We start from the raw sequence: 24045 nt of genomic DNA on the forward strand, positions 1-24045 counted from the left end.
AAATCCTTTCTCCATTTTCATCCCAACAAATTCTCACCTAATTCCCTTTAACACCCAACATCCAAGCTCCATAATGTGATCTATGAAACCTTCAATGATCTGATCATTGCCTACCTTTCCTGTTTTACTGTCTTGTACTTACTAATTCAATCATAAAGAACTACCTGTAGTTTATGCACGTACTAGTTTGTTTCTCATCAATATATCTTTTTTCGTGTGCTCTCTATGCCTAAATAGCCTTCCTTCCAATTTCAGGAGCACTTACGGGTCTCCAATGTCTACCTATGAAAGAAAAAGTAAATCGAAGTACATAGATTTTACTGGTTTTAAAGTCTAAGGATCAATACAATGTGTCTATCCCCTAATAGAGATTCTTAGGTGTAGAAATCTAACAGCAGGATGCATTTCTAATCAAAACATTCCTCCAGTGGGGCTTAAAGGCAGTAGCTAGTAATGGGTACTGAACTAAGAAAACGAGCATCCTGGACACTGTTTCTTTAAACCACAACTTATGATTTCTAATTATTTTTAGTTCTTAAGTACCTGTTCTTAGCATCTTTTCTGAAAGAGTGGCTACCAAAATTCTGCTTGATTTAGCATCCTCTGTTGAGTCATAGCGAAGAAGGGACTTGCTGAAATAAGTCTAGGCAAAAAAGGTACAGAAACCATGCAGGTGACCCACAATAAAGTGGTATAACTAGGAGCAGGAAATGAGAACTCCAAGGTCAATCTTATCAAAGGAAGTGTTCTAGGCACAAAATACATCAAAATATTGTTCACTTGGAAATAACAACTTGTCATCCAAACAGTGAATACTATACAAGAAAAATATAACAAATATTCACAAGATATTCAAGAATCCACAGACCAATGAGTATGAAAACGGACTGTGTAGTAACTCAGGTTCCATACAATAGTTCTGGAGCTCACCACAAGAATAGAAGCTCCCCTAAAAGCTCGAAGGAGACTTATCATTGTATCTACACTAATTAAGAGAAAATTTGAATTAAAACATAGCTCCACTGTTACATCTACCCTGCTGTCTTCTCCATCTATTAAGATATGCAGGTGCCTCTGTTCTCCCAGAACTTATACTTTTTCTCTCACTATATTTTCCACACCATCTGTCCCATGTTCTTCCTCTAGATTGTGACCATCTTAAGGAGTGAGCTATGTCTTTTTCATCTTTGCGTCACTAACACTTCACAGTACTAAGGTTAACAACTGATTGACTATTCAAGTCTTCTTTGTACTTGATTAAACCATCAAAAAATCTAAACCAATGCTATTAAAAATAGCTATTCCATAAACTATTTGTTATGAGATAAGGCGTTTCAGCCAGTATGTATACAACAGCTTCCTTTATTGAGAAAGTCTTGCTATGAAAAAAAATGTGTAGCAAAATTAAATAATGTTTTAGTGATGCTGCTGAAATTACATTCTTGCCCCACTTTGATCCAAATACTTGACAGTTAGACAAACACATTTTCATAAAGAAAAGTAAGATGATGAGGAACGGATAGCTAAAATTAACTTTAGGGTCTTTATCTATCTTTATAAACACACATATATTTAGAGAACCCCAAAAAGATTCTAAATAAAGGCACCTATTTCCACTGATTAAAAAAATAAAAGACACAGGGCACTTGAAAGTTTTTTTTTTTTTTTTAAAGCCAAGACGCATTAAAAAAAACCTAATAAATTTTTAATTTTTCCTTTTTGTAACAGGACAAGTAACAGATTACATCAAACTTCAGAACTTCTCAAATATCTGGTATTATACACATTCCCATCTGTCTTGCAGGGAGGGATATTGGTCAGCTTAACAGTTTCAGGTAAAATAAGCTGCATAATAGTATATATTACAATAATAAATGTACAATGTTTACATGAAATATGTTTTAGAAGCAAGATAAAGATGCATCTGCATCAAAAGGCGACCTTTTAAAATGCCACAACTATTTTTTACATTCACTCTTGCAACAGGTCACAAGATGGGGTCACTAAGCTCAGATAAATCACTATGATGCACATAAAATACAGAAAGATGGTTATTTATATATTATATATATATTTATATTTTCACACTTTAGCATCTGAGACATAAACTGAGAATTTAAAATTTATTCTCTTCAGATAACAAATCATTTTTTATTCTTCATAAACATGGTGCCCACAAAAGCACATAGGTAAGGCACAATAGGGTTTTCTGTTACAGAACAGTGTGCATCATGTTTACTTAACCAGAAAACGTGCATTATCTGTGCAAGTTCATGCTGCAAACCCAACACATATACAATAAAAACCAAAAAGGAAACTGAGCTTTAAACAAAATCAAAATTGGTACAATTCCAGCTGTTTCACATACTCATTTAGACTGACAATGACAGGTTATCTTTTAAAAAGCCAGTTGTTACAAGTAAACTTTGCTCCACAACTATTTTAATCTGAAATCATAAACAGTAATAAAGTAACTTTACTGAAACAAAGTAAATACCGAGGCACAAAGCAACGGTCACTCTACTATACTGCAAACTTTCATGACCCAAAATTGTAAATATAATTTTTCAAATACACATTTTGCTGAAACCATGTGCCCTGCTTTAAACTTGACATATAACAGGAGAGCTAACATTTTATTAAATTATAAATAGATTGGGAAATGACTTAATCCCAATGGTACTATATCATAGCCCTAGTATTTATAATAAATACAGCTTTTCACAAAATACTTTTCCAGTATCTGCCAATTGCTTCTTTATTGCTCACATAAATTTGAATCCATTACAACTGGTATCGAAACTTTCACACAAAATCATACTTGACATTTTTATATAAAACCTATAAAAGATATTTGAAACTTGTAGCTAATACTTCCAGGTGTTCGGCTGTTTGATCTATGTGATAATACAGTCATATGTATACATATATGTATGTATATATGCCTATATATACATACATATATATACATACACACATATATACACAAACATATATATACACATTAGATTATGAATAAAATAGGAAGCTTATTTTACTGCTTTAATGCAGACATCCTCACAAAATAAGACTACTTTCACCACCACCAGCATTTATACATATATACATAAGCCAGTTTAAGTACATATACATCCACTTATATGTAACCCTTAAACCCAAATTAGTTTTCCCATATTCCAGCTGTAACAAATAAATCTCTTACAAGCAATAAAAACCTAAGGTTAAATTGGAAAACGAACTGTTTTACCACATTAGCCTGTAAGGAAATATGCAGGTGACTGTATACAAAAATTCACAACATTAGTTCACAGGAAATTATGGAAATACAAGAAGCCTCTTCACCATGCTTTTGTGTGGTTATCAAAACACTTCTTGGTGCAAAAATACAACCACCACATCTGAAAATACTTAATAAAGTCAATGTTCCTCATGCAAAACTTCATATGCACTGACTTAGCTGAGCTCTGAAACCTGAATGAAACAACTATTATCTACTCGGCATTGCTGCCTCACTGCTAAGTCCCTTTGGAACCTTAAGATTTCTGGAACGTTCAAACAGAGCTGTATTCAATAAAAATGTTACAGACAAAAAGCATTTAAAAAGGAAAACAGGAAGCCAAACAGGAATTTTCCTATTGTAAATAACAGATCTAGGAGTGGAAGAAAGTCTTTTCAGGAACCTCCTTGAGAATTGGGTAGGCCAGTCCGAAGACGAAGATGAGACATAGAGTTCATATGTTTATTTGATGGCTTCAAGGGAGTGTTGCAAGTAAGAGCCTGGGGAAAGCGATGGTGATATCTATCTAGTCGTAAATATTTTACTGTAACCAATTTCCCTGTTGTAAGATAAAAATAATATTTTAGATCTGTAAAAATGCACTTAATATTTATAGAAAATTGTGGTAAAAAATATGAACACAAAATGCATAAAATAATCTCAAATCATTACTCTAAAAATGCTAACCTAAAATTCTTTAATTTAAAGTCTGGTATAGTTTAAACAGTAAGCTATAATGTATCTTTTCAAAATATTTATAATATTGAAATTACTTACCATCAAACCAAGAGCCATGCAATGCCTTAAAAGCTTTTCCAGCATATTCTGGAGACAGACATTTAACATACACACAGCCCTATGATATTAATAAAAAGAAAAAAAAGAAAAAGAGTCTTAGTTTAATAGCAACAAATCCAAAACATAGAATTCAAGAGTAAAAGTTACTTTACCTCACGTGAATTTTTGTCTACTGCAATATGAACAATGCCATCATTATCATTGCATTTTTCTAAAATTGCTTCTTGAATTGCCAAATGCCACTGATCCCCTATTTCCCTAAAAATTAATGAAAACAAAAATCAACAACTATATTCCTATTCAGTAAGAAGTCTTTATTGTCTCTTACAACATATATATCCTACTAGAATTGGGATAGTTTAAAAACTACATATTGTTAAAGGCAGTAGTAAATAAATGCTTGTTACTGGCAGTAGGTAGATTATTAGCATTCATAAGTCACAGCCCTTCTCTCACTTTCCAGTATAAGAAATCACAGAGCTCAGGCAATGTAGGATTAGCCCACCATAGCAGAACAAATGTGCTGTCATTTTTATGCTTAAAATTCTATGTACCTACAGTCATTTTTTTCTATACTAATTAGCACTTTAACGAGTTGTAGTAAACTGATAAAAGTTGAATATTATTTTAACTTTTTCAAATTCCTAAACTTTAAGAAAATTCTTAGTCCTCACTTAATATCATCAATAGGTTCTGTGACTTTAGGTGAAATAATGGATAGGAAAACTAATTTTACCAGAGGCTGACTGACATAAACAGGAGTTAAATTCCTACACGTATCGTCAATGTTATAAAGAAACAACACTGAATTAAATGTTGTTGTAGGGCCTGCTGTGGTGTATTCTGAACTCCTTTTTTCCAAAATAATGAAAAGGTGATACAGGACAAACATTTTGCATAGTCACTTCATTATTAAGAGAGCTTTACGATTTCCTGTTTCAGTAACAAACATTTCTTACTTATAAGATATATTGACCGTGGGACAGAGGGGAAAGTAGCTCCATTTTAATGGTAAATTTTCATCTTAGGAAATAAAATACTGGACTGGCATTGATTTCCTAATTCCTAAGGTATGAGGTAGGATTCCCAATAAAGGAATTACCACCTTGCTAACTGTTTCTATTCCTGCAAAACAAAGGCTGTGTATATTGAAAGTGCTTCTCCATATTATCTGATTTTGCTGTTACTTATTTGGAATCTCATCATATCAACTATTTCTTGAAATAAATGAGTCATTACTTGGGACTTATAGGTATCTCATTAGTAAACAATTTCCACTGTGAAGATTTTTTTAAAACAGAATTTTTATATCATTGGACAGATATGCAAAGCAGACGCCTCTAGGAAGCAAATTCTAAAGATATTAAAGCTTATATGTGAAATATTATGGATTCTAAGGCAATAACTTTAGACCGCTATTCTCTGGATGCATGTGCTGCTATAGTTATACAGACAGAAAAGTTTCTCAAATATTACATAGACAAATAGACATGGCTTATAGAAAGAAAAGTGTATACATCACTGTAGAGAATTTTTCCAATAAGAGAACGGAAATTTAAAAATAGCAAATATTTTTCTCTTATTGCCTATGAGGTAAAGAATGCTGGCAGACATGACTTACACATTTAATAAAGGGTACTGTTTGTCACGTGTATCATTAATTTGACTCAAGCATTTATTTACTATTGGTATTCACAGTGAATACAGAGATTTGTAAGTTTTACAAATCATTATATATCTGTGTCTTTTGGCCAAACCTTTGCTAGGAATATAAAAAAAAAGAGAAGAAGAGAGAAAAACATAACCCTTCCATAGTTAAGAGATTCAGAAATAACAGAGATTATTCAATTACAGACATATTATTTTAAGAATATCATGCACTTTTCAGCCCAATATTCCATATAAAAATCACATGTACCTCTGATCATAATACTTACATAACTGGATCAAACATATTTCGAATCTTTAGACATGGTGTCAAACTATTTGGTGGTGAATTTCTTCTATCTAAATGAAATGCTGTAAAAAAAAAATTAATTTTACTATTTGGCACTATTCTATTTTGTTGAAAATGTATTCAGTCATTTAGTTAATTCAAAAAATATTCACTACATACTTTTACTATGAGCCAGACCCCTGACTATTAAGGTGAATAAGACAGACAGGGTCACCGGCCTCACAGAGTTAACATTTTAGGAAGGGAGACGGTCTCACCTAAGAAATTGTAATTGTGATAAGTTCTAAGAAAGAAGAGTGTAGAAAGCTGTCAAAGTAACTTATGCTTAAATCTGGGACTATCAGACAACACTTTACCAAGGAAATGAGATTTATGCTGGGACCTAAAGAATAAGTAAAAGTTGACAGAATAAAGAGAGGCATAAAGGACATTTCGAGCAAAGGTGATAGCTTGTACATAGCCCCTGAGTCAAGAAGAAGCTTCGTCTATTCAAGACATCCACTGTGACTAGAGTGATGGCAATAGAAAGATAAACCTGAAGAGGGAGATATCAGATTATTCAGGTCCATGTAGGCCACATTAGTCAGACATTACCATAAGAGCACCTGAAAGCCACAACAACAGGTTAAGGAAAGAAATAATATCATGAGATTTCTTAAAATTATGAATTTTAAAAATAGACTGTCATGTCGAGTGAATGCAATGAAACCCGTTAGGTTACTATGGTTGTCTAAGAGGAAAATGATAGTAATGTAGTTAAGACAGGACAACAACACAGATGGAAATAGGTGGATAGAATTGGTACACATTTTGGAGTAGATCTGATGTGACTCATTTAAAGACTGCACATGGTAGGTAAGAGAGAGAATATGAATGACTCCTAGATTTATGGCAGAACCAACTAAGGAGAAGTATCATTAATTAGACAGGAACACTGGAGAAGAGGTAAGTTTGGGGAGAGAAGACACTGAGTTCATGCATGTATTGAATTTGTGGTGCCCATTTCCTTGAAGAGAAGATAAGCATATAGCTAGCTGAGTATAAGAATCTGAAAACTGGAACACAAGACTTAGTTCAAGATATAAATTTGGGAGTTATCAATATATATGTGATAAATGAAGTTGCAGTATGAGAACATCCAGAGAGACAGGAAAAATAAGAAAAGAAGGCCTTGAGAAATTCCAACACCTGAGGTCCAAGAAAAACAAAATATAGAAAAAAAGACTGAAGAAATGGTCAGAGGTAGGAGGAAAACCAGAAGAAAGTGGCATCCCAGAGCCAAACAAAGTTTCTAGGCAGGTTCAATTTGCTAACAGTGTTAAGTAAAATAAGGACAGAAAAGAAAAATGTCCACTGGATTTAGCAATATGAAAGTTTGGGAGCTGTTTGCTTGGAATGATGAGAATAAGAACAGGTTGGAGTCAGCTGAAGAATACATGAGGGGTGAAAAAGTAAAGACAGTGAGTACATAAATGTTTAACGTTATTTGGGTTGTATATAGGCTGCAACACAGGGTGATAGCTACAGGACAATGTAGAGTTCAACACTGTTTTAAAGCTGAGAGGCATGTTTAAGTGATGATGAAAATATCCAGTAGAGGCAGGGATGTAAAACCTAGTACGGGAAGATATTGAACAAGACAAGAGGGAAGGGCTTGGGGTCTTTGTTAAATGAGACAGCTCCTCAAGTGCAATAAATGATGAGGATGAGCATGGATTGTGGTAGTTTTAGGGATTTTGTGGTAGAAATGTGAGACAGGTACAATCTCATTGCTTCTATTTGAGTCATCATCTGAGAATGAAGAGAGAGAGAAGGGCAAAGGTTTGAAAAGAGGAAAAATCTAAAACTGCTATTGAGTAGGACAGAAAAACAAAGTGACTAGTAAAATATGGTGAGAACATGAAAGTCTGGTAGTGCTGAGGGACTAAATTATGTTGACTGTGAAAGTGCCAGTTAACCAAGTTGTATGACTTTTCTCCTGTTGTGTTCAGCCAATTTACACATAGACAGACAAAGATAAAACGTTTTTATCCTTGGTTCAAATTTACTAGGGTAAGATGAAGGACAGGTAATGACCTAAGAGAACTAGCAAGGGGAGTGACAGGAAAGATAAACTGTGGAAACTAAGATGGATAGGAAAAGAAGTGAAAATAGGAGGAAGGCTGAAGAACTGGAGAAAGTAGATGCATTGAAGAATTGAAATTTTGGGGAGTTTAAAAAAAAAACCAGGTATATAAAGAAGGAAAGTTGAAAGGATGAGTTTATGATTTAAAGACTAGAATATATCAATTAAAGATTTCAAAAGTATCTAGTGATAAGAAATGCCTGGGGCATGGTATCCTCAAATAGTGGCTGATAAAAGGACGGTCACTGGACATGAAATCTTTGCCAAACCCCAGATCACTAATGTCTGTGAATCGTTAGTACCTTCTAGACTTCTCTAACAGTGTATAGGTTCTGTTCTGAGATGACCTTTTAGTTGCAAGCACTCTGACTTCCTTCAAATTACAATATTTGCCTGAATTAGGAGGGGATGAACTAAAGAAAATAGAAGGATTCCTATCACTTTACCCTAGTCCAGACCTCAGTTTCCACAAAATAATAGATCATGGAGAAACTATTCCTGCCCAATTTTAGTAAGAAATTAGTCCCAAAGTGATTTTTAAAATATATGCTTTGTCTTCCTAACTAAACTGTAATCACTTCCTGGAATAAGCCAAGATTCAGAAGTTAGTGAATGATACATTTCAAATACCTTAGAAACTACCTTTAGATCCTTCAAATGAATGCGGTTAATTCCAAACACTAAATCTGCCAGAAGCATAAATAATTCTCTGGCTCCCCAACAGGTATTGTTTGATTTTTAACTGGTGCTTTAAAATACAATTAGAAAAACTAACATTATATAATCATCTAGTTTATAAATAACTATCTTTTAGAAATTGCACTAAAAATTTAATAAGGAAGATCATTTATAACAATTACTTGGGTAAAATAATATTAAATGACAACAGTTTTTAGTGGTAGTGAATTCAAAAGACTGATGTAATTACCAGTTCTCTCGCCATGTACTTTTTAATTAAACCACAGTATTTATAAAAGGAAAACATTACACTTGTTAATAAGTTAAGCTATCTTTTTACATTATATAACCACCAAAAACCCTTAGTATACAGTCATATTTATATAGCACATTTGTGTACAGATATACTTAAATTAAAGCAAAACTTATTTTATGTATCAATATTTTTAGAAAGCTAGGTCAGTCATTTAACAACAAACATATAAGTAATATTAAAATTAAATTCTCTTTATTTAGAGCTAGATGATCTTAAATGACGTAAAAGATGTACGACTGTCATTAAGGACTATTCCAACAACTTATTAGTCTCCTGTAATGAATTCTTATTATGATAAAATCCTTAAAAGAACTCAAATCTCTCTTGCTACAAGTCTACAGACTTTTGTTTTATCATCGTTACCATCCTAAAACTGATTCTAACAAACAGGTACTAGGTTCTATCTTAGGATTTCTTGCCTAAGGGTCAAATTACCTCAACTATTACACTTTTTTTTATTTGCTAAGTACAAGGTGTCTTACTTTATTTTCATTCCTTTCTAGGTTCAGGAACCCCTAATAACTGTAACTGTTTATCAAAGACTGTCGAGTAAAAGGAGATTAAATTCACAATTCTTTACATGGCCTACTTAGAAATATTCTAATAAGAGAGCTCAGTACTTGGCATATAGTTTATAAGCATTTACTAAGCCAGAACCTTGATGAAACACTAATATAAAATAGTGGCAGGACAGTTTAAAAATATTATATCAATTCATGTTGCATATTAATTACCACTACTATATCTGATATAAAGTTGTGTCTTATCACATTTGCACAGTCTTTCCTATCTAAAGAAAATGACAAAGTGAAAATAACAATCAAAAGCTTTAAATCCTAGAGTTTATAGAACATCCAATTTAATACATTTAAAGTAAATAATACCACTACTAATTTGGGAAAAGAATATGATTATCTAGGTCAAGAAATTGTCTTTATATTCATCTAGAAAATCTCACATTTAAAAAATAAGATGAACTATAATGATAGAATTCATATAAAAAATTAATGTTCATTTCTAGAACTTCATTCAAATGCATACACAAGTACCAATTGCTAGCTCTATGAAAAAATCAGGCTAAGATGCCACACCCATTATAACCAGGTACCATGGTAATCAGATATGACTGGCTTTGAATTCTCTGGTTCTAGCTTCATAGGGCCCTTCGGCATGTACCCTTTAGAGCAAATAGTTTATTGTTTAGTGTTATCTGGCAACATCAAAGCTTCATATTTATGCCATAATTATATAAGCTTATTATTTGAGCTCTTTAAAAGTGAAAATTAGAGAAAAAAGGGAATGATTGGACTTCATTTTATTGCAATTTCAAAATCATTTATTTACCTTTCCCATAAATCCTTTAACATTGATAAATATGCTTTTATTGGACAAGAAGCTTAAAAGAAACTCAACTCACTACTCTACTAGTCCTGAAATGTAAATTAAACTAAGCATGAAATTTCATTTTGCACCTAAGTGATTAATTGCAACTAACAAAAAATTCGAGTGAAGTTAACAGTTATCGCTAATAGATGTTTAGGTACGGAGAGCAACCAGTCACCAAACCTTCCTATATACTTACATATACATGTTTTTGCAACTATGCAAGCATTTTAAAAAATAGAGATACCCATAAAAGCTACTTGACATGGGGGATTATGAAGGTGAAATGGTCTTAATAAGAAAGGTGGGCAGGTAAAAATTGGAAAAAAGAGGAGTTAAAAGTTATGATTCCATTTATATATGTTTTACATTTATATACATTCATATATGTGAAATATAAGTTATGTGTCTTATTTGCATAAAAACTAAGGGGAAAGAATGCAGTTAAATCTATAATAACTAAGTTGCTTTGTTAAGTGAAAAAGGAAAAAAATCAAAGTAATGTATACAATATTCTATTAAAGACAAACCATTTAAGTTTATATTAGCCAGAAGTAGAAACATTTTTATGAGGCTAAAACTGATTCCTTCTATGGGATGAAAATGGAAGGGGAGCTTTGCTGTCATACATCTTTCAATTGTACTATTTTATTTTAAACATTAAGACTGGTATAATTAAAAAAAAATTAGAGAAAATGTTATGCTTGTATTTTGTGTTTTTTAAAAATGCATACCTTGACCTTGCCATACTTTAGAAGGTATTACTAATATTTTGTCACAGGATGCAGAAGGCTGGATCCATCGCCAAACTAGAAAGTCTGCACCGCCTATTCTTCGTGTTTCCGTGCGAACTCTAGATTCGTTAGCAGCAAGGAAGTCAACAGCTCTATCCCAGACTTTCTTCATTTTTTTCCTATTATGTGAACAAAACAACAAATCTATAATCTTGGCTTGTAATCTTATTCAAATATTAGTATATGAAGGTTGTGGTTATTGTTAACTCTAGCTGTTCTAATCACTGCTTACAGAATTTTTCGAAAAAGACTCCAGAGGTAGAGCTTACGCATCAGTACTCCACCCCACTCCCACCCCAAAATCTACACTGGTTGGTGATCCTAATATGTTGCTAGGGTTAAGAATGCTGCTTTAGCACAGGGCATCATCTTTTATTTTCAAGAAGTTATGGCTTAGTTCTTTTATTTAAAAAACTTTGTTAACAAAATATTTTTAAAACATTACTAGTCAAATATCAGTAACTGCTGTCTGCCTCTTTATGAAGATGAAATTAAGGAAATAAAGTAGAGATTGATGACAAAGAATCAAAAATGCATAGAAATGAGAATGATTTAGAAATTTGGTTGTCTATTTTGCCACTCAAAATCAGGAGGGTAAGAGAATTCAGAAAGAAAGGAGAATTTAAAGTACTAACATAAAGCCTGTACAGTAAAGCAGGTCTAATTGAGAAAGGTTGCAACTCTCAATATAATTTTCACAACTACAGAAAACACCAACATTCTGATTTACTTCAATTCACAATGCTCAGAACATACCTGTCATGAGGCTGTATTAAGGAATCTCGCACATGTGGAATAGGCATGTAAGGTTGTAAATCTTTATTTTCCTGGCAAGCTTCATTATGACTTCGTAGAACATCTGAAAATTAATCAAACAAATTTACAAATGAATTGATTGTTGGACATCATGTTGTAGTTCGTCACATAATAACTATTCTAGAAATAGTTTAGATTTTTACAAATACCATACCTATAATTTTTACCACCATATCATACATCTGCCTTGTTTCTTCTTCTTCTTTTGTCCAGCGATATTTCATGTAACGTAGAACAACACAAACCATCACTACACCTGCAATATTTATATGTTTTGTGTTTTAAAAATTGTGGTCAATGGCATTGCAAAGTAAACAAACAAAAAGAAAACGTCAGTTTCTATAGTGATTATTTTAACTGTCTTAATGGGATAATGGAATGAACCTTTAATACAGTGGGCTGAATTAGCCATAATTAAAACTACATAGGAAAATGTAATAGTAAAGATAATCCAGAATTTCAGTTAATCGTGTTAGAAAAACCATTTCTTCTATTATGTTGACAACTGAATACTTAAATTCTATTTTTTTAAAAAATAAAATAACATAACTATGTTTCACACACTTTTTTCCTTTGCAGCATTAAACTACTAGAAAAATGAGTCTCACGAAAATGTAAACATACTTTTTAAGTAAATTATTTTTAAAGAACTTGGATAGAAAAAAAAAAAAAACTCCTAAACTCCTATTATCAATCAAAATAGTCACATGAAATCTAGGAATCTGAATAATTTTAATGAACTTAATTTACAATACTTTATTATTTAAAAACTAAGCTTAATTTCTATAGTTCCTGTTCTATTTTCTAAAGTAGACTTCTATCTATGCATTATACCTGATTTTTCTGTGACATTTATATGAGTTTTATTCCCACCTCCTTTTATAAATACTGTTTATTAAGTCCTTAGCTTTATACTGACACTATCAAAAACCTCAATATTATTATACTTTAGTGAAGATTTTTGGATATAATTTATAAGAGCAATTATAACAGAAGCAACTTCTCAGCCCTGTATTTGGTGAAATATAGACACAATAATTCTAGACTTCTTTCTTCTTTCTCATCCTTAGGTAAAAACTTACCTAAGCATAACAATAATAACCTGTGGGTGACAGTAATAAAAGCACGTCGAAAACGACACCAGAAAGACATCTGTGGTCTTGTGGACTGTAAAAATTGCACATCAGTTATATTTTTCAATTCTTCCTCAGGGCCATAACCAACACACCTATTTAAAAATAATTAAGGGAGAGTTTAGAGGCAAAATCACTTCTTACACTACAAAATGATCAAAGTGAAAATCAAATCCTTTACCTTATTCCAACATCTTTTCCATTTTCAAAAATCCACTGCAATGAGGTGTTAAATATATTTTCATATTCAGGACCTAAATCCTATTTAAAAAATAAAAACATAACTACAGTACTTAATAATTCACATTCACTTGACTCTATGTGTAAGCTGTCCTATAATTAACATACTTTATGTAAGACTTTAAACTATATACCATAACAAAAATGTATTATTCATTACATAAAAATGAAAGAAAATAAGTCACTACTTCACCACCACCCAAAGATAACCACTGGTAATATTTTGCTATGTTCTCTTTCTGTTTTTGTTACATTTACATCTTTGGGTTGTTTTTTATTTTAATAATTTACTTTTTAAAGCAGCACAAGAGTGAATTAGCCACTTTTTCTTAAGAATTATAATTTTTAGATTAACAATTGACAAACTATTCAGACTTGGCTGTATCCCAGATATTTTCTCAACAAGTGAATGAAGTAAGCTCATAAACTCAAGAAAAACTTACCATATTACCAATCGTAAAATTGAAGCTTTCAAGTGGTAAGTATAATTTTTAAAAACTTGCATCTGTTACTATGACCTTGACAGCTTTACAATACTTGAAAACCTTTGCAATGAGATTGGTGTGATATTAATGAATCTGACTTTTGGGTACAGCATAATATTTTGGAAGATCTGCATAACCAGTAAATCGATATTTTCAAAATGACCAATGCATGAATTATAAAATCCTGCAGGTAATGTATAGGCTTTGTAAAAAAGGATATTGTACTCATTGAGTTCCTTTCAAAGACTTAATCCTTCTGATGCTCAAACACTATAGCACACTTCAGAGACATTATTTTAAACATCAATGAAATATATATGCTGTATTTATCTGTATTTGTATATAAGTCCTTTGGTTTGTATTACTACAATATGCAGAATATTAATGGCATTTTTGCATTACTATATAGAATTTTGAAAGCCAGACTATAAACAAGTTTCGAATAGTTAAATAAATTTCCAAGCTTACTAACTATATTTTAAATACAAAAATTTTAGGAGGCTGAAGATATTATGACTGTGCTCATTAAGTATCCACAAAAATGTACATGTTTCAAATTAACAAGTACACCCACTCTAACAATCTAAGCATGTGGAAGAACAAAAGGTTTAAAACTTCTAGTTATAAAATAACAAGGGTAAGAAAAGAGTACCTATTGTTATTTGCCCATTTTGTTTTCCTTTCCTATGTTAACACCACTTGATATCCACTTACCATCTGTAATACAATAGAACCATGGAATATTCCTTTATGAGTATACATTTTCAAAAAACAATTGATAATTTATTTAAAACCTTGTTAAAGATTGAACAGGGTGTTGAAGTTTTAAATAGGCCACCACTTCCACAAATATTCTACGCGGTACACAGAGATCTCAGTATTATAAAGTGGAATTTTTGAAAAAGTCAAAGTTTAATTTTTTTCTGGCTTATGCTAATTAAACAGCTCATGCTATCATTGCAGCATACATAGAATCTACTCGATTTTAAGAGTCTTCTATTATTATTAAAAGTGTTTTATTATTCTGTTTTTGTAACCACCTGGAAAGCTCTACATAAGGCAGGAGTAAGCCAACTTTTTTCTGTAAAAGGACACAGTAAATACTTTAAGCCCTAGCCATTTATATTTCTGGTCTCTGTTATATTTTTTTAAAAGCAACTTTTTAAAATGTTGTAAAACCACAGCTAGTAGGCCATACAAAAACAGGCCCGTGGGCTATCATTTGGCAATTACTGAGGTAAGGCATTCTTGCCTAGTAAAAAAACACTCATTTTCTAATCACTAATGTCAAAAATCAGGAAGGAACTAAGTTTTTAATTTTCAAAGCAGGTCTATTATTATCATTATTACTTATTACTATTTACTTATAGACAATAGCTTCATCAACATACTGCTGACAGCTTCATGTAAATCTTTCTAAATTCAAAGCATGTTTTCCCAAACCTTTAACAAATCTATTTTAACACATGTGTATACACACACACACCCATGATTCCCAATCCCTATTTACCTTACTTTCAAAATAACTAGCCAAAAATGTGTATTTTAAAACCCATGTCAGATGCTTTGAACTTGGATTACAGTTTCAAAGTACAAAAATAACACTGTTTTTGTGAAAGACTCAACTCATTAAAAATATCAACAAACATTACAAAGAAGGAAAAAAGACACTGGTACAGTAAGAAGTAAAGCAAATATTAAAAACCTATTAGGGACAATTCACAAAATGGATAATTTACATGCTAACGACAGCTATGCGGCTTTCCAATTAGTGAGTAGTCTGATTAACTGTGAGATGATATATGCTTTAAAACAGATGCTATCTTTTAAATTAATTAGACTATGACACACAGAAATCAATAAAATAGTGAATATGATTTAATTCTTGATGATTCAGTGGGAACTAGATCTTTCACCTCCAGGAAAAATGGAAAGAACATAGTTTTTACAATCAAGCAGGCCTGGGATCAAATCATGACTCCATCATTGTTTAGTTATATATATTAAAAATTAAACAGAATTTGAAATTGACATAGGAAATGAACCATAATTTATTACGTAATTCTACTGGAGAGTTATCGAAGCTCCCACCATGTAACTTAAAAACCTATCTGTCTTTTTATGAAAATATGCTGTGAATTTCCTCAATGTTCCACCAGAGGGACCTCTTAACTTTTCACAAATCAAAACAAGCTTTCAATCTCAAAAATGAAGAATAAAAAGCTCAAGAAAAACAGTGGGGGAGTTAGAAAAACAGTGGTTAAATTATTTAAATTAATTGTTATGTTTATTTAAATTTCCTTTGAAGGTGAGAGTGGGAGAAATAATGAAATGTAAAAAAATCAAATTCAAGAAAATAAAATTTTACTAAGGCTTTCTTAATTCACTCATTTTACTCCAACGTTTATTAATATTGTGCTTAAAATGCTATAGAAGTTGGAAAAAAAAATAGCTTATTCCTATTGGAGTTCTATACATTGATTCATTTACTCCTGAATGCAAAAACTTAATAGTGTTGCTGGTGAAACCACAGGACAAACCGTCACTGTTTGATACCAGCGTTGGAGTGAATTTCTTCCATATTTATGCTAGAACTTACATAAAGTATAAAGCCAATTTTGGTTAGATTGTATTAAATCTGCCATTCCAATTTAGAAAACAATTTGACAACATATATCAAAAAGCAATAACAAACGTTCATGCTTTTTAAACAAGCAATTTCCCTGCTATGACTATTTCTTAAGGAAATGATCAGAAAAATCAAATACTGTATGCAAAGATTCATAATACCGAAAAACAAACCAGTCCTGTAAAGAAATATTATCCAGTGAGAGTTTTCAAAAATCTGAATAATGAAAATGCTCATAACTTAAAAAAAAACTATATACATGTTTATAATGCAAAATATTTATACTAATTCCAAGGGGAAAATATAAGACAAGAGAAAAAAATGGAACAAAATGAAGTGGTTAACAGTAGGTGGTGAATTTGAAATGCTTTTTTCCCATATAAATTAAATCATAACCATGGGCTAATGTTATATTGAAAAAATAAGCATTATTTAAAATAGTACTTCGAAGCTTTTATGTAGATCGTAAAACTTTATTTTGGGGGAAAAATTCCTGCTTAATGCTTTTTTAGTAGCAGTCCAAACTGCATCTTTGGTGAAGACAAGCCATACCAGGTTTTCATGACACCTAAACTTTTATAAAAGGATACTGCCATTTCTACATAAAACTTCACTTAACTATTTAAAAAATGGAACTGACTGATCCAAAATATTTTGTAAATATATACATTAGAATCTCTTTGGAAACATAAAATAATTCCAGAGAAAGATATGAAAATCTTTTAAAGACTGAAATTCATTAATATCAATTATTTTTAAATAAAGCAGTTCCCAACACAGCTCATGTATGAGTGCTTTCAGTAACTCCTTTGCTGTCAGTCTTTAGTAGAACTAATCTCTGTTTCGGGTTCTGTGTCCCTTCTTTGTACCTTATCCTATTTGCCAACCCAGAGCTGCAATCGAGTGGTTGGGGGAGGGGAAAGAGGGAGGTTAATCATCCTTACACACCAACCCCTGCCTCTTTCTCAGCTCCAGCATAACTACTGGATCAAGCCTTATCCTTTTCCCAAACCCCACCTAATTCTTTTAGTCCTTCAAATATAGTGTTCAGTAGATTTTAAGAGTCTCTGGGTTCTTCCGAAATGTATATTAATCTTGTTGCAGGAATTTATGACCAACACATTTCTGTGCCATTACCTAAGAGATTTAACTGGGGGGAAATAAAAAAAAAAAGAAAGAAAGAAAGAAAGAAAGCACTAAGGAAGCACTGGCTGGTTGGGAACAATTTTTCCTACTGTTAGAAGTAAAACCACTTTCAAATATTTCATAAAGTACCACTTGCATGGATTCCCACTTGGATGCCCTCCTCCTGGAATATTTTATTCTATGTCCCCTTTAGCCTACTCAATCCAATACCTGTTTTGCCCCCACTTTCACAATGCATTCATCTCGCAATTCTTTCATCCCTTATTATAGAGTCCCATAATCATAACCCTTTTTTATTTTTGGATCCTGATTCTTTAGCTATCCAATCTATTAGCTATTAAGATATCCAAAAATTTGCCAGCTAGGTCAAAGCTGAAAATGAAGAAGACGTTTGAGAGACAAATTCTGCAGCATGTTATTAGGAACCTCCCTCCAGGTGATTTAATTAGTTAGGAAATACTGAAAAATAAATAACTTATTGGGAAGCTACTATACTCATCAGGCACAGAGCTAGGTACTTTTAATATATCCACTTAAGTCTCCCAACAACTCTGACAGATGAGTCCCACTTTCAATCAGAAAACAGGTACCGAAAAGTGAAGGAACTTTACCAAGACACACAGCTTCTACGTGAAAGTGGTACAATCTGAAGCCACATCAAATCTCCATCATATTATGTTGTCTTAACGTCTTTCGGCTATGTACATGTAAGTCATGAATAAAGTTAAAATCTGAGTACACATTTCTCTTTTTTGACAAGCATATCAATGGAGATTATCAACAAAAACCTGATAGAAGCCTCAGAACTATACTGCATTCTAAAGTTTAAAAATGGAGGGGGATGACATCAGCAAGATGACAGAACAGGAAGCACTAAACCCTCCTTCCCCCATGGAGACAAGATTCAACAATAAATCCAGGAACCAGTTAAGAGGTTCCTGCATCACAAGCAGGCCTGAACCTAGCTGCATAGAAGCCAGTACGAAAATTTGTAGCACTCACTCACCAGAGCCCCTCCCCCTGACAAATCATTGTGCAGTTGGGAGAAAATGCCAAATTTCTGGATTCTCCTTGAGGAGTGAAAGAGAAGACTGGAACACACATCTGATGTTCAGACCTCTCAGGGGGCTACCAGAGGAACTGGTATTAGTCTTGCCTGAATCTAGGCATTGGCAGGTAAAGGGCACCACGCTGGAGGTCACCAAAAACAAAGGCAATGGTTTGAACTAGCACATATTCACTCACCATTGCACTCTCCCACCCCTGTAGTTCAGTGCAGAATGAGTGGGGAAAAAAACAACTCCTGGCTTCTCCCTGAGGGGGGAAAGAGTATCCAATGTTCCAGTCTGTCAGGGAGCTGTCCAAGACACTGGTATCTGTAGCACCTGTCTCAGAGTACTATCAAGACCTGACATAATCTAGGTGTGTGAAGATTGCTGAGAACAAAAGAGCCGGACAGCTTGCTGCTTCTCCAACGAACCTGCAGTACAGCAGACAAACACCAGAGGGCTCCAGAAAAAAGAAATCTGTAAAACCTTTCTAGCTGGAAATTCATGCTCACAAGTCCAGAAAAGATGCACCCACAGGAAAGGTTTGAGAGAACACCAGAACCTCATTGTTGAAGGTCTTCCCTGCATGAAGACAGTTTCTAAAGACGAGAGATGTGGTTGTGTTTTCAAATGCGTATGTCGCATCCCAAAGTAGCAAGGAAATGTGGCTCAAGTAAAGGAACAAAATAAATCTCCAGAAACTGGCCCTAAAGAAACTGAACATAAATTACTTGACGAAAAATTCAAAATCATTGTCATAAATACACTCAACAAACTCAAGAATAGCAACGAAGAGAGAAAACATTTAGAAAAAAAAAGATTTTGGAGCTAAAAAATACAATAACTCAATATAAAACTTCACTAGATAGGTTCAACAGCAGATTTAATCCTTCAGAAGAAAAAATTCAAAGAACTCAAAGACACATCATTTGAAATTATCCAGTCAATGGAACAAAAAAGAAAAAAAACAATAAAGAAGAGTGAAGGAAGCTTAAAGAATTTAAGGGACATCATCAATCAGATCAATATATATGCATTATGTAAGTCCCAAAAGGAAAAGAAAGAGAGAGAAAGCATATTTAAAGAAATAATGACCAAAAACTTCACAAATCTAAGGGAAAAAGGGACATTCAGATTCAAGGGGCTCTGGTGAGATACATTCTGGGATACAACAAAGGCAGTACTGAGACAGAAGTTTATAATGGTAAACAGTTACATTAAAAAGAAAAGAGCTCAAATAAACGACACAATTTTATACTTCAAGAAATTAGAAAAAAGAACAAACTAAGCCCAAAGTTAGCAAAAGGAAATAAGAAAGATTAGAGCAGATAGAAACAAAATAGAGAATAAAAGAAATTCGATAAAACAAAAAAATTGGTTCTTTTTAAAAAAACAAAGATGAGCAAAACTGACAAACCCTTAGCCAAAAAAAAAAAAAAGACTCAAATAAAACCAGAAATTATAGAGAATATTATGACTGATGGCACAGAAATACAAAGGATCAGAAGAGATTACTATAAACAATTACCGACCAATTGGATAACCTAGAAAAAATGGAGAAATTCTTAGAAACATAAAATCTACCAAAACTGAATCACAAAGAAAATCTGAACAAAAACCTATAACTAATAAGGAGATTGAACCCATCATCAAAAATCTCCCATCAAAGAAAAGTCCAGAACTCAATGGCTTCCCTGAAGAATTCTACCAAACAGTTAAATGAACACTAATTCTCCTCAAATTCTTCCAAAACATCTAAGGGAATACCTCCACATTCATTTTATGAAGCCAGCATTACTCTGATACCAAAGCCAAACAAAGATTCCACAAGTAAAGAAATACAGACCAATATCCCTGACATATATAAATATCCTCAACAAAATACTAGCAAACCATATTCAACAGCACATTAAAAGGATCGTATAGCATGACCAAGTAGAATTTATTTCTGAAATGCAAGAAATAAATTCTGAGCAAGAACAAAAAAACTGAAGGCCTCACACTTCCTGACTTCAAAACATATCACAAAGCTACAGTAATCAAAACAGTATGATACTGGCATAAAGACAGGCTCATAGGTCAATGGAAAAAAATAGAGAAACTCATGCACATATGGTCAACTGATTTTTGAAAAGGGTACTAAGAACGCGCAATAGGAAAAGGATATTCTCTTCAAAAAACAGTGTTGAAAAGTTGCGATGTTCATATGTAAAGGAATGAAACTGGACCCTATACTACACAATACACAAAAATCAACACAAAGTGGATTAAAGACTTAAATGTACAACATGAATCTATAAAACTCCTAAAAGAAAATGCATGGGGAAAGCTTCACGACATTGGTCTTGGCAAAGATTTTCTGAACATGAGACCAAAAGCACAGGCAACAAAAGCAAAAACAGACAAGTGGGACTATATCAAATTAAAGAGCTTCTGCACAGCAAAGGAAACAATCAACAGAGTGAAAAGGCAACCGACAAAATGGGAAAAATATTTGTAAACCATGCATCTGATAACGGTTAATATCCAAAATAAATAAGCAACTCCTAAAACTCGATAACAAAAAAACTCAAATAACATAATTTAAAAATGGGCAAAGGACTTGAATAGACATTTCTCTAAAGAAGACAACAAACGTCCAATAGGTATATGAAAAGATGCTTGACATCATGAATTATCAGGAAAATGCAAGTCAAAACTACAGTGAAATATCACCGTACATCTGTTAGGATGGCCACTATCAATATACAGTGTTTTCAAGGATGTGGAGAAAAGGGAACACTTGTAAACTGTCGGTGGGAATGTAAAATGGTGTAACTATTTTACAACAGTATGGAGAGTCCTAAAAAAATTAGAGACAGAACTATAATATGATCCAGCAATCCAATTTTTGGCTATTTATCTGAAAGAATTGGAAACAGATTCTAAGAGGTATTTGCACCACCATGCTCACTGCAGTATTATTCACAATAATCAAGAAGTGGACATAACCTGAATGTCCATCAACAGATTAACAGATATTAATATTCATGTGTGTGTGGTTTTATACATGCACACTCACACACACACGAATATTACTCAGTCTTAAAAAAAGAAATCCTGTCATATATTACAATGTAGATGAACAAAGTGAAGTTAGCCAGTCACAGAAGGACAAAGACTGCACTGATTCCATTTATATGAGGTATATACTGTAGTCAAACTCACAGAAACAGAAAGTGGAACGGTAGTGGCCGGGGACTGGGAGGAGGGGAAAATGAATAGCTGCTGTGTGATGGTACAGAGATTCAGTCATGAAAAATGAAAAAGTTCTAGGGATATTAAGTACAACGATATGCATATATAGTTAATAACAGTGTACTACAAACTTAAAATTTATTACGAGGGTAGATCGCATGTTATATGTTTTTTACCACCAATAAAAAAAGGAGGAAATGAAGTTTGTATGACATGACTTGTTCACAATTAACCCATGCCAGCTTCTGGGATTAGCATTTCCATTGATAAGTACTCAAATATTTATGGAATTATCTTTATAGAATTGGACATCAAACTCCCCAGTATGGTCTTCAAAATCTATTTTCTTCTTTTTAGAGATCGGAATGACACGTGTCTATCTTAACCTTCTAGTACCTTTCCTTTCATCTAAGATTTCCTAGATTACTTACATTACTTTATAAAATTCTTCTGCAAGTTCTCTTAGTACCCTGAGATGAAATTAATCTTGGGCAGAAGATTTGAAATAAATGACAATGGTTAGATGCATACATGCTACTAACCTAACTCAATTTTTCTCTCACCACTGCTGCTTATTTTGCTTCCTTTCCAAATTTATGTACATTCTCTCATAGAGAATGTTCCAAAACAAACTAAAACAAAAAATGTTGGGTAATTCTGTTTTCTCTATCTGCTCACACTAAACAGCAGGCCCAAGCTTTTAACAGTGCAATTAATCAGATGCATGGTACTTTTGATATCAACTGCAATGACTTGTATAAACTTTAAAAACATAGCTATTAAAATTCTAATTTCATGGCTTACTTTTAAATATGCAGCTGCCTCTTGAACAGAAAGTGTTCTCTGATTAGAACTGCCACATTCATGATCTCCTGGAAAGATTAGCATATTATTAATTTTGAATTAATACTATGTTCAACAGAAGAAAACAAATATTAGTCAAAACATTTACAAATTACAATATAGGTTATATTATAATAAAGACAAACATTATTTATATTTGCTTTAAAAAATTCCAGTAATATAAACAAATAATTATCTTTACATACACCACCTTTAAATCCATTTCAGCCTAGATAAGAACAAAGCTTCTTCTTATTGTCCCAACTAAATTGTTAGCCAGATGTGCCTATCCATACATCTGGGCACAGACAAGGCCCTCCAGAAATGTATTTTTTAAGAGGGGAAATTCATTGTGCTAACTTTCATATTTATCACTCGAACTAATAATTTAAGTGTTCAAATAAGTTTGAATTAAAATATCCATTTTTGGAGTACAACTGAGCCTATCTTTGACAAGGGGTACACATACCTTAAAAATTATTACATAGATCAACAGACAAAATAGATAGAAGCTTCTAACTACAATCTGGTTTTTGCGAAGGGATGTACTACATAGAAAAGCTCAGAAAACTACATTTTCCTTTTCTTATTAACTACTTATAAGAGAATCCAAAGCTTTTTCTTTCATGCTGTCTGTGGTTATGAGATCGACTATCCTCATATTGAACTTCAAATGTAAGTTTTTCCTGCCCTGTTTCTTTCAAGTAATTAAAAAATTATTTTTAACATGAAAGGACAAGATGTAAAAAAAAATCCTTGGCAAATTTTTCCATCATAAAGGAAGCCATGTCCCTATTTACACTTTTGTTCAGGTAGCCACATTTTAGTGATCATAGTTGTGAAAAGGGTAGAAATACCTATGAGATGAACAACTAAGTCTTCAAAGTTTATAATGTATCCTGGGAGATCCAGATTCCATAGATCTACAGCAGAGGTCAGCAAACTGCAGCCCACAGACCAAATGTGCCCTACCACTAGGTTTTATAAAAAGTTTTATTGGAACGCAGCCACATTCATTCATTTATGTATTATCTATGGCTGCTTTTGTGCTATAATGGCAGAACTGAGTAGTTGTGACAGAAATAATCTAGCTCGCAGAGCCTAGAAAATGTACTATCTGGCCCTTTCACAAAAGAAAG

At 32.7% G+C, this 24045-nt stretch overlaps 1 protein-coding gene across 3 annotated transcripts in view; it reads right to left on the reverse strand.

Moving 5' to 3' along the window:
* LEMD3 (LEM domain containing 3) overlaps nt 1-24045 on the reverse strand; it is a 76995-nt gene that overhangs the window by 16176 nt on the left and 36774 nt on the right. For 2 of the 3 annotated variants that reach the window (XM_016139913.2, XM_036237401.1), the window contains exons 4-12: nt 22868-22935; nt 13459-13538; nt 13227-13372; nt 12299-12400; nt 12085-12187; nt 11269-11447; nt 6013-6094; nt 4228-4333; nt 4055-4133 (exon numbers count right to left, since the gene is read on the reverse strand). In XM_016139913.2, coding sequence (XP_015995399.1) covers nt 4055-4133; nt 4228-4333; nt 6013-6094; nt 11269-11447; nt 12085-12187; nt 12299-12400; nt 13227-13372; nt 13459-13538; nt 22868-22935 — 945 coding nt within the window. Of the gene's footprint in view, nt 1-1683; nt 3837-4054; nt 4134-4227; nt 4334-6012; nt 6095-11268; nt 11448-12084; nt 12188-12298; nt 12401-13226; nt 13373-13458; nt 13539-22867; nt 22936-24045 lie in introns of those variants that run through there. The other variant, XM_016139912.2, reaches the window with a different exon arrangement.

This window comes from Rousettus aegyptiacus, unplaced genomic scaffold, assembly GCF_014176215.1.
Source record: "Rousettus aegyptiacus isolate mRouAeg1 unplaced genomic scaffold, mRouAeg1.p scaffold_m13_p_2, whole genome shotgun sequence".
Taxonomy (NCBI): domain Eukaryota; kingdom Metazoa; phylum Chordata; class Mammalia; order Chiroptera; family Pteropodidae; genus Rousettus; species Rousettus aegyptiacus.